The sequence below is a fragment of the Martes martes genome (genome assembly GCF_963455335.1).
Source record: "Martes martes genome assembly, chromosome: 8".
NCBI classification, from domain to species: Eukaryota; Metazoa; Chordata; class Mammalia; order Carnivora; family Mustelidae; genus Martes; species Martes martes.
This window is the reverse complement of record NC_137895.1, coordinates 16,968,899-16,980,714: the sequence shown is the minus strand read 5'-3', so window position 1 is coordinate 16,980,714 and position 11,816 is coordinate 16,968,899. Positions and strand designations below refer to the sequence as shown.

Below are 11,816 nucleotides of genomic sequence, written 5' to 3'. Positions count from 1 at the left end.
TATTTATAGTATTTATAAGGACTATATGAATATTTATATGCATTGTTACAGAAAGATCAATGTGTTTGGTTACAGATACTATCCCAGACCCTACTGTGAACTGTATGGAATGTACTATCTATGTACCATGTTAATTTTCTAACATGTGGATAATTCTGAACCCTAAAACATATTTGGTCCCACAGGTTTCTGATACAGAATTAAGGCTTTCACATCATTTCATTTCATTTAATCACTGCAACTATCATGTTTTATATCTCCCATTTTACACTGTTTTATGAATGAAGAAACCAAGGCTTAGAAACATCAACTCTATTTCCACAGTCATACTAGCAAAAGGAAGGAGAGGTGGGATTTAAATCCAGATCTGTCTGGCTCTAAAGCCTACAATGTACTTAAAAATAAGATAATCAAGGGGCGCCTGGGTGGCTCAGTGGGTTAACCCTCTGCCTTCGGCTCAGGTCATGATCTCAGGGTCCTGGGATGGAGCCCCGCATCAGGCTCTCTGCTCAGCAGGGAGCCTGCTCTTCTCCCTGCCCCCCCCACCCCCCACCCCCGCCTACTTGTGATCTCTCTCTCTGTCAAATAAATAAATAAATAAATAAAATCTTTGAAAAAAAAAGATAGTCAGATTGAGTTACCACCACCATCCATCCCTTTTTTCTCCCTGTTAGAAGATTAACACTGATGTATGAAAGTACACTGATTATCAAAAAATGCAGATACCATATAGACAAGAGTAGCACGAAGGGGTATAGTCTTAAAGAACTCTCTTTAAGCAACTTTACCTCCTGTAAATTCTCCTCAGATGGGACCCTTTCACGAAGCTAGGGGAATGAGTTGACATGATGATTGTTAAGACAGAAATGAAAAGCCACAGGTGGAACAGTCTAGAAGCAGGATTGCGGGTGTAGAGACAGTCATCAGAGGGTCATGACTTCAGATGCACATTCCTCCCTGGTAGAACACGGCTCCACAGGATTTGGAGTTGGGATTTTTTTTTTCAAAGATTTTATTTATTTATTTGACAGAGAGAGAGAGAGATCACAAGTAGGCAGAGAGGCAGGCAGAGAGAGAGGGGGAAGCAGGCTCCCTGCTGAGCAGAGAGCTTCATGTGGGGCTTGATCCCAGGACCCTGAGATCATGACCTGAGCTGAAGGAAGACGGTTAACCCACTGAGCCACCCAGGTACCCCTGGAGTTGGAACTTTTTCCCTCTTCACTCTAAATGGGATTCTTTAATGTTCTAGAAAGTCATTCTAAATTAGTCAAACCTCACTGTGAAAAGTCGATTATGAGGAAACAATTTTCCCTTATTTCCCACTTTATTAAGGGTGTAGACAGCATCCCCTTTTAGGTATGAACTTAAAAGCATACACGTTCACATGTTCCCTGTAACTGAGCTTATAATTAAACTGTGGAGGCCAAGAAAAACAAGGCTGAACCCACCTTGAGTCTAGCCCTGACATAAGTGCAGCCATCTTGATGTTCCAGATTATCACAAAATATTTCTTGGGTTCTGACCTACTCAGGTTAGCACTTTAAAAAGTCCCTCTCTCCTTTAATGATTGATTTAAACTCCTGGGCTGGAAAAAGGTTTTTTTTTTGGTCAAATAGCAAAAAACTTATTTGAGCTTCATTTTCTTGTTGTTACACTAACCATGTTTTGCTGTTTTCTCCCATGTCTCCTCACCTGACTTCAACTCCTTCGCTGTCATAACTTCCACAGATGATCCTTTCTACTTGGGAAGATCACCTGAGCAGTCTCCCCTAGACTCAGCTGCCTCTGTCTTTCATAACTCCCCTACACATTCCCCAACTGACCAGTGTTGACCTGAGTAGGTAGGGACAAATCTACGCCCCTATTCAGCAGGAAGAAGTTACAGAAGATGAGACCTTCCACCTTCAACAACCTTAAAGATTTAAGGATCAAAATTGTTCAGGGGGAAATGTGGAGGCTGAGAAAATTATGGCCATCCCACCTCAAGTTTAGCTGATGTGGGAAACAGAGGCAGAAGAAAATCATTAAAATTCCTTACCTACTGACAAGCCCTTGAAACAGACAGAGTGGCTCTCCCCTGGGGACTCAACTGCCCTCACCTTGAGGTTTTGCTAAGGACAATCCTAGCCTGACTGACCCCATACTCCAACAGGTCCAACCAGGATCCTGTAAGTCTACTCTAACAATTCCTTTAGGAAACTTTATCTCTAAACCTCCAAGATTGTGTCGAGAATCATTTCCAAGCATATGGCACACTGATACACATCTAAAGGGTCTCACGAGAAGATTTTTATTATTGGTAATAAATAACCTTTCTCCCAACAATAGCTAGCCCCTCAAGGTCCTGGAGACCTTGCTTCCAAAATTCCTTAGAGACTAACATCATCCCCTTTTGTCCTCACCCACCGCGGAGTCCACCCCTACTCTGCCTTTAAAAACTCTGACTGTAATCTGGTTCCGGGTCCAAGTCCCTACTCCACTGTGCCAGGTATACTTGGGCCCAAGCTTAAGCTTGTCAAATAAGCCCTTTTGTGATTGCATCGGTGCTTGGCTCCTTGGTGGTCTCTTGGATGCGAAAACTCGGGCATAACAAAACAATTAAGGTTTTAGTTAAAAAAATTCTTTTCTAGGGCCAAAGTTTCTATCCTCAAAGAGCCTACAGCCTCAACATCTAACAAATAGTTTTAAGCAAACAGATTAACTGTGTAATAACAGCACAGCTTGCCTCTAGATAATACATGATTATTTCATCTATTCTTATCAAAACATCAAGATGTGCCATAAATATTCTATCTCCAGATCTTATCATTAATGTTGTTGCTTGAAACAGAACTGACCTGTTGGCTAAAAAGCTGGCTTTACCTCACACTGCTACCAACACCAGATATTTTAAGACCTCTAAAATACTACTCTTAGGATGCAAAAGAGCTAAGAGGCTGGGCTGACTCAAGGGAAATGTTACGCAGAGTTCAAGTCCAGATTCAACACTCCCTTAGAAAGACAGCATTTAGAGAAATGTCAGTATCTTTGGAAATGCTACCTTTAATGAGACACTTTCTGAGCTTCGTGCTAAAGCTAAGCTACAGAGGTGAGTTTCCAACACAGAAACGCTCGGATTTTAGGATTATAAGTGTGTTTACAGTGAGTTAGCCTAATTCCAGAAAACCAGACTGGGATACTCTACCTCGGTCTTATTTCTCCAGCTATGATGTGAGGGCTGATTGCAATGTTGGAGGAATCAGCAGGGAGGATGTGCTGAAAGTGTGGGTCCCTGGGCCCCGTCCTAGATTTACTGTGGCATCCTGGGCCTAGGAAGTTGTGTTTTAACAAGCTTGCCATTGACTCAGAGGCACACTCGAGTCAGAGACCCTCTGATGCATGGAGAGCGTGTGCCTACCCGCTACACTAAAAGATTTTGCCCTGGGGAGTCTGGGTCAGGAAGCAGGGCTGGAAGTGATAGCAAACATTTTAACGAGACCCTAGTATGTGCCAGGCATTTCATATATATTCTCTCATTTTGATTGCCCAATGACTGCTGAGACAAGCATTCCTAAGCCACTTTGTAAACAGAGAAATTAAAACAGAGAGAACATAAGATACAGCCTGGAGTCAAACAGCTACTAAATGACAGCCTTCAGATTCAACCCAGTTATTAGTATCCATTATTTTCCCATTACACAGACCCTTTGATTTTGAGCTGGGTCTCATCAATTTAAATCTGAAAAATAAAAGTATCTATTTCATAAGGTTGCTATAAGGGCTTATCAGGATAAAGCAGGTAATGCATTAGGGCAATGTGTAGCAGTAGGGAATGCTCAACAAATGTTAACTATTATTATTATTCATAATAATACCATAGGTAATACCTGGGTAAGTAAAAAAATGGTGATGATGGATCTCTCCTGCTGGAAATGTGCTATAAGCCCAGCACAGGACTGAGCTCTGTTCATTAATTTTAAAAAACATATCAACTAGTTATCATATGTCTCTAGGACTCACAGGAATTGTTTTTGCTGATGAAAATACACAAGGCTCGGGGGAGTCAAGTGAACTGCTAACGGTGGGCAGAGACAGAAGTCAAACCCAGATCTGTCTCACTTCGGTAGATAAGCTCCTATGGCTTTCCTATGTTGAAGGCCCGTCCCGCCCCCGTTTATTAAAGAAAAATATGGTAACAGTTTGATGGTGAATTGTGGCAAATAGTTCCATCTTTAGACTTTCTAAAGAAATATCCCTGGTGGTCCTGACAGGAGGGATGGCACCATTCATTTGTGGGGTGGGTCTGGTGACAGAGAACATTCTTTGAGGCACACTTAAGTGCCTGTTATATTGGTGAGCAAGAATGGGGGGGCATAAAATGACCCACGGCATTTCTAAATCTGGGTGGTAAGTGCTATTATCTTGGGGTTCTCTACTGATAACATTCTGCCTTGGAAGAGCCTATGGCAGGCAACAGAGCTTTTCCTTTTCCTTTTTTTTTTTTTAAAGACTTTATTTTTAAGTAATCGCTACAATCAACATGGGGCTTGAACTCACAACCCGGAGATCAAGAGTCAAGGCTCTGCGGACTGAGCCACCAAAGCACCCCCAGATTTTGTTTTTGTTTTTTTTTTAACTATTCAATGTTTCATTCCCAGGCTATCCACATCCTGGTGCAGTCCTTTAGGAAGCAAACTAAGTGGACTCTGATTATGCTCCAGAGATTAAAATCCAAACAAAAATCACATGATTTTCAATAGAAAACGTAAAGGCTCAGTGCTACCAGTTTGCCCTGATCCAAAGTGCTTTTGTGAAGCAAATGCTACCGTAATAGAACAGTAGGGGGTATAATCCCCATCAGGAATTGTGAGACCTGACAGTTTTACATGAAGAGCCTTTCCATAAAAGAATAAAACAAAGTCAATTTTTCAGAGAAAGCGAGGTGCCTAACACCGGGTGGAGCCTTTGGCACACGGTGCCCCAAATCATGCCTGACAGTGTGTAGGAGGTATTCAACAAGCATGTTTTGAGTATTTACCATACTCTGGGCCCAGAGCATGGGGGGGACTGCAAATCAGGTGCCCAGCAAGAATGTTTTATTTGGCCCACAGGGCATTTGTCAAAAAGCTGTGATAATGTTTTGGAAGCTTCACTTAGCAGGCTGAATTTCTGACTTCTTTTTAGAAATCAGGAGGTTTGTCAACCATGGTCTATGTTTCCACGTAGCAACAGTCAGCTAGAGCTGAGCAGAGGCTGCCCCCATTCCTCTGGCTGGACATGACCTTTCCTTCTATCTGGGTCAAATCCTTCGTTTGTTTCCCCTGTTTGGCTTCTGTGGGCGTTTTTCTTTGGGATAGCAACAGTCAAAGCACAAAGAAGACTGGTCCCTGTCCTCAGGATTTTACCAGTTAGCACGAAAGACACACAAGTAAGAACATACTGACATCATAGTGCTAGGACAGGCGAGCATAGTGTGAGTGTGGAAGCCTAGTAGACTTCCCAAGAAGAGAACTCCATAACAGAATGTTAGAGCACTCATTTAGGGGTTGGCCAAGAGAAGGGTGGGGATTATGGGAGGTCCTTGGGAAATTTCAGGCAGAAGGGGCAGCATTTAGAAAGAAATGAGTAAGTGAACGAAGTGGGTTCAATACTGGAAAGTGGAGAGTGAAGACAAGTGACACTCTAGGGACAGTCAAAAGACCAACTGGGGAGAGACTTGTCTATACCAAATAATTTGGACCTTATTGTGAAGACAGTGAGATCCACTGAACGACTTTAAGCAGGAGAATGACATTGTCTTACTTCTATGTTGACACACACTCAGGTGAGGCATGAATTAACTTCGGGTGGGCATCCCTCTAGTGTTTGAGAATTGAGCAGATAGTGAAAATAAAAAGCCTACCTAATAATCCGCCTTCATATATTGACAGGATGTAGCTTGAAATAGTGTAAAAGCCCATGTTACTTATTGTAACAAACCCTCAGACTAATAGATGCAACAGACGTAAATCTGTGTAAGATTCAAACAAAACTCATGACACCACCGTAAAGGGCAAACTTGTGCAACTTGATTTTCCTATTGCATAATCATATAAAGAATGTATTCATGAGGACTTTCTGCGATATCTGGCCAACATTTTTTTTTTAATCACAAAAAGGATAACAGATTTTTAAAATAAGGATGTCTATGGACTTTTTTTAAAAGCAGGGACTGTTTCTTTCTTGTTTACTGTTTTGTCCTTTCTGGCTGTGAGACTCTAAAAAAGTTATTTAACTTCTCTGGGTCTCAGTTACTTTATCTGTAAAGTGGGCATAATAATAGTACCTACCTCACTGAGATGTTAAGCAGGTGAGTATATATGTAAAGCATTTAAATTAGCGCCTGGTACATACTAAGTGCTTTATCAATGCTATTTATTATTATAATTATTATTATTTATTAATCATATCCTCAGGATTTAGAACAAATGCTCAGTACATAATACACAATTAAAGAGGGTTTGAAGTTGAATTTGAAGGTCCTAAAAACAAACTAGACACCAAAGCAGGGGGTTGGGTAATTCAGAAACAAGGATGTGGTTGCTAGAACTAGGGTATAAAGCCAGTACTTGGTTCCAAGAAGCAGGGACGGGTCCAGACTCCTGATTTGGGTCGTAATGTAACCTCAAGTTCTGAAACCAGGCTACGAACCCAGAACCAGCACCCAGACTTGTCCCAGACACTGGTAGAGGAAGTTGAGTAACAGTGCCAAATAAATATGAGGGCCAAATAACCCCCACCATGGGGAGAAGTCAAGAGGCGATGAACCAGGCAAGATATTGGAAGTGTATGATAATAACTAATAGACAAAGGGTTTTATTATTTATAGTTGCAGTGGCTAAAAAGATCCAGCCACGTCATTAAGCTGAAATCATTACATATTTCTAAGTCCATTTCTTTAAGACAGGGAATGGAAAAATCGAGTCTGTCAGGAAGTGCTATAAACTAGTTTTCCCGTTGGATTTTGCTAGGTTCTAAGAAGTGGTTTTTTTTTTATTCTGCTTTAATACCAAACTCAAAAATACTGTGTAATTTTTTTCCTTTTTAAAGATGAAGGTATAATTTAGATACAGTAAAATACACCCTTGTCAGTATAGTTCTGTGAGTTTTGACAGACACCCAGTCGCCTAACCACTGTTACAATCAACACAAAGGACAGTCCATCACCTCCCAAAATTCCTTCATGTCCTTCGCGAGATAATCTCTTATAGTCAATTCTTCCTCTAGCGCCAGCTCCTGATAACCACTTTTTTCTATCACTGTAGTTTGACTCTTTCTAAAATGTCAGGTAATCGGAATCCCAGAATACATAGCCCTTTGAGTCTGTCTTCATACACTTAGCATCTGTATTTGAGTTTCATCTATGTGGTTGTGCCTATCAGTAGCTCACTCCTCTTTTGTTTGAGTACAATTCCCTCGTGTGGATGGACTTATCCACTGGCTATCCTGTCACTAAATGAGGGACATTTAAGTTGTTTCCAGTTTTTGCTAATAATGAATAAAGCTGCTGTAGACATTCATAAATAGGTATTTGGGTAAGTACCTAGGAGTGCCATTGCTGGGTCATATCATAGGTGTATGTTTAATTTTATAAAAAATGGCCAGTTTCCCCAAGTGGCTGTACCATTTTATGCTCCCGCTAGCCATGTTTGATTCTGAACAATCTTATAGAATTCCATCCAAAGAATGGCTCCCCATTTTCTATGGAGTAAAATATCCCAAGCCCTCCACTTGCCGTTCCACGTCTTCCTTTTGGCCACGGAAGAACCTGTCTTCTTCCCAGTCAAATGTCACTGCTCTTCACATGAACTCCTGGGTACAGTCAGACTCAGACCCCTGACCCCTGACATGCTTGGTGCTTCCCCACATGCATGTTTTTGTCTCTATCATTTGCCAACCGGCATGTTCAACTTTGATTACTGAAATCTTATGTACAGCCCGCTATTGCCATCTTTGCATTCTTCAAGAATCCCTTCTGCTCTCCAAAAAAGGCAAGTCAATGAAAGGTGTTGATAGAGGAGGCCAAAAAAACAGGAAAGCACAAGTGCTTGTCTCTGTGCCATCCTCCCCAGATTCCCAGATGCCACGTGGCAGGAGAAAGCTAAGGAGGAGTCCAGAGCAAGCAAAAGTTCATTAAGAGCAGCTCTTGTTTTCTTTATTTTTTAAAAAAGGTGACTACTCCCCAAATAACTAGGACTGGGTGGGGTAAAGTGAATCCTTGTTATTTGGGATTGCCTGGGAAAAAAAAGCTTTTTCCATGGATGCATCGCTCGGCTGGTTTTTGGTGCTATTCAAGACTTCTCCCTGCCTTCAAGATTTTTTACATCTGGATATGTATACATGCCCATGGGACCTTTGCAAAGAAGAGGAAATGAAAAGCAAATTCCTTCACAGCCCAGAAAGCACCAACTTTCTATAAAAGAGATAATGTACATGAGATGGATTGTTTTTTCTTCCCTAAACAGCTTCGAGTCTGCCTAGATGCAGCGAGGCATCTCTCTCCGGGCCATATGCAACGTGTCTGCTCTCTTTCCATTTCTGGAGGAGCTGATGCAATTCCAAGGCGTTGGGCTGGGCCACTGCTCCGTTCTTGGGCTACAGTTAAATAGTGTTCCAGCGTGGTTGCTTCTGCAGCGCCTGGCAATCCTAGCAATCTTGCCGCCTGCAGCTCAAGAAAAATGAGCTTGCAGCCACCAGCTCCGAGGGCCATTATCTGAATGGGCCCTGAATGCCAGTGTGGAGCGCTCACACCTCTTAGGCCGCCCAGAAGGACCCGGCTGACTTGAACACTACTCTCCCTCGGTCCTGTACTTTGGCTCCATCCCCAGACCAGGGATCTCATGATTGAAATGAAAAAAAAGGAAAAGAAGCTGACTCCGTCCCCGCTTCCAAGTGGCTGTTCCCACCCTGTCAACCCCAGCCGGACCGTAGATGTTCAAAAGCTGCATCCTCAGCCCATTCCCCCGACAAGACAAAGGCCCGCCTGACAAGCCTTACCCAAGACCCTCTCCGGATCCTTCTCTGCAGTCTCCCAGTTTTAAAAACGCTGTCTTGGCTTTTAGCTTAGTCTCAACACCGTGCCCGCCCCCAGCCCCGCCGACTGGCTCTCCGGCCCCAGGGGTCTGGAAAACAGCCCCGGGTGACAGCCAGGAAGCTCGCCCGGGCCGGACTCACCTGGCCGGTGGAGAAGCGCCGGAGCGCCTGGCTGCCTCTCCACAGCATCCTGGAAGGGAGCCCTCGGGCGGGCCGCGCGACAGCGAGGGCTCAGCCTGGACGCGGCCTGCAGCCTGTGAGCGCCCGGCGGCCGCAATCGCTGCTCGCCGGGTCAGCGAGTCCCGGGACCCGCCCACGGCCCGCCCCCTTGACTGGCACGGCCCCGCCTTCTCAGCTGGCGGGGCTCGGATAGCCAATCCCCTGCGACTGGGCGGGGCCCCAGTTCGGAGCCACGCTAGTACCTAGCGGGAGGGGCGGCTTATAGTCCCGGCCCGGGTTCTTAGCAGCTGGGGCTCTTCTACCAGTTACTCAAACCCTGTGAGGTAGACAGGGATTTGCCTTATTAATGGTGGGTCTGACATCCCAAGTCATGGCCATAACATCGCCCTGAGGAGGCAAAGATACGAAAGATAAGGGTGGAGACACCTGGCTATGTAGGATCCTGATAACCTATCTTGTAAGCTGATAAAAGGATTTTAAGAAAGACTGTGTATAAAGCACTTGGCAAAGTGCCTGGCACAGAGCTGGCCCCCAAGAGATGACAGACAGATAGATACCCACCCTTTCCCCTTATCTCTCTAGAAAGAATGCTCAGACATGCTTTAGCTAAGCACTTGTTGCAAACAGAACTCCTTAGCCTGGCATTAAAGGCCATTGACAATTTGGCATTTTTCTTTTCTTTCTCATTTTCTTGTTGCTCCTTTGCACATGTAATTTAGCTTAACTCTCTAGTATGTGCTGATTCTTCCCTGGACAATGATTCCCTGGAAAGCTTATCATCTGTCATTTGTCACCATCTCAGCATGACCAAATTCCTTCTTTTAAGGTATAACTCAAGGGCTGCCTCCTGGAGGCATTTTTCCTGATATTCTCCTCCCTCAACCCCCTTATTTCCCCTAAGTAATCTTTCACTCCTCTGAAACGAGAAAGATTTTTGACTATGCGTCTCTTCTGACATCTCATTCTCTTATTGGTGTTTGTGTAGCTGTCATCTGCTCTACTGGAAGCTTCTTGCAGGTTGAGTCCATGTCTAATTTATCAGGATTTACAATATCTAGCACTTAGCAGAGCTCAGAAAGTGCTTGTTGAAAGAGAGAATGAATGAATGAATAAATGTGTTTAAGAAGGAGAGAGAAAATAAATCCTTAAAGCCTGGGGAATGGCAGCAAACATCGAGTTTTGTCTGGAAATTGCCTTTTGCCAATTCAACACATTTCCCTGAGAGCATTTTGTGACTTTTGGCTGGCTTCCTTTAAGCTTCCAAATGCTGATAATCATTTTATTTGTTGTGATCTGTGTATACTGGGAGAGGTGGGCAAGGAGTGTGGTTTTTTTCTGAGTAGGGGTTCCATAGTTATATTCTCCAACTCCCAACTTCAGGAAATGTAGACTTTATGTCTATCCACATATAATGAAATATTAATGATGTCTAAGATGTTCTTCTGTAAGAATTAAAGATATTGTTCTCTTGATAACTAGTGGTTAGACCAGAGGCAATTCAAGTTTGACAAACAGAAAAGCCCTGCCAACCTAGATTTCTAGACACAGCAAAAATGAAGGTGAAATAAAGTCATTTTTGTGTCTCCCTAACAAAAAGTTGAGAGAATCTGAGGCAGGAAAGCTTCCAAATTCATTCTATGAGTCCAGCATTACCCTGATACCAAAACCAGACCAAGACATGACAAGAGAAGAAAGTTACAGGCCAATATCTCTGATGAGCATAGATGCAAAAGTCCTCAACAAAGTATTAGCAAGCCAAATTCAACAATATCTTAAAAAAATCATTCACCATGGTTAAGTGGGTTTTATTCAAGGGCTACAAGGGTGGTTCAATATTTGCAAATCAATCAATGTAATACATCACATTAACAGGAGGAAGGATAAAAACCACACAATAACCTCAAATAGATGCAGAAAATGCATTTGACAAAATACAGCACCCACTCAGGATAAAAACTTTCAACAAAGTGGGTTTAGAGGGACTATACCTCAATACAATAAAGGCCATATGTATTAAAAAAGCCCATAACTAACATTATACTCAAAGGTGAAAAACTCTAAGCTTTTCCTCTAGGATAAGGAATAAGACAAGGGTGTCCACTCCCCTCACTTTCATTCAACATACTACTGGAAGTCCAAGGTGCAGTAATCAGACAAGAAGAAGAAATAAAAGGCATCCAAATTGGTAAGGAAGAAGTAAAACAGTCACTATTTGTAGATGACATGATACTATATATAGAAAACCCTAATGACTGTATATAATGACAATATATAACTACCAAGTTAACAGAGTGTAAAATTATCAAGGTAATATGTAGAATGATTTTTAAAAATCAGTTGAAAAGAAGGCGAGAAAGATGAGAGAAAGAAACAGAATAGTTGGGGGGAAAAATGAAAGGAAATTAGTAAAATGTTAGCGTTAAGTCTAAATATACCAGTAATTGCAGTAAATGAAAATGGGCTAAACTCTTTAATTAAAAGACAAAGATTGTCAGATTGCTTCAAAAACAAAATTCTTATAAGAGAGAGCCATAAAATAAAAAGATTCAGATAGGATGATTTTTAAAACCCACCCAAACACTCAA

General features: G+C 42.5%; 1 protein-coding gene across 1 annotated transcript in view; it reads right to left on the bottom strand.

The window, feature by feature from the left end:
- Positions 1-7,922, bottom strand: part of ALDH1L2 (aldehyde dehydrogenase 1 family member L2) — a gene marked incomplete at its 5' end in the record, with an annotated part of 55,553 nt that extends 47,631 nt beyond the window's left edge. The window contains one exon of the mRNA XM_080810197.1: positions 7,917-7,922. Coding sequence (XP_080666323.1) covers positions 7,917-7,922 — 6 coding nt within the window. The remainder of the gene's footprint in view (positions 1-7,916) is intronic.
- Between the last annotated feature and the right edge of the window lie 3,894 nt (positions 7,923-11,816).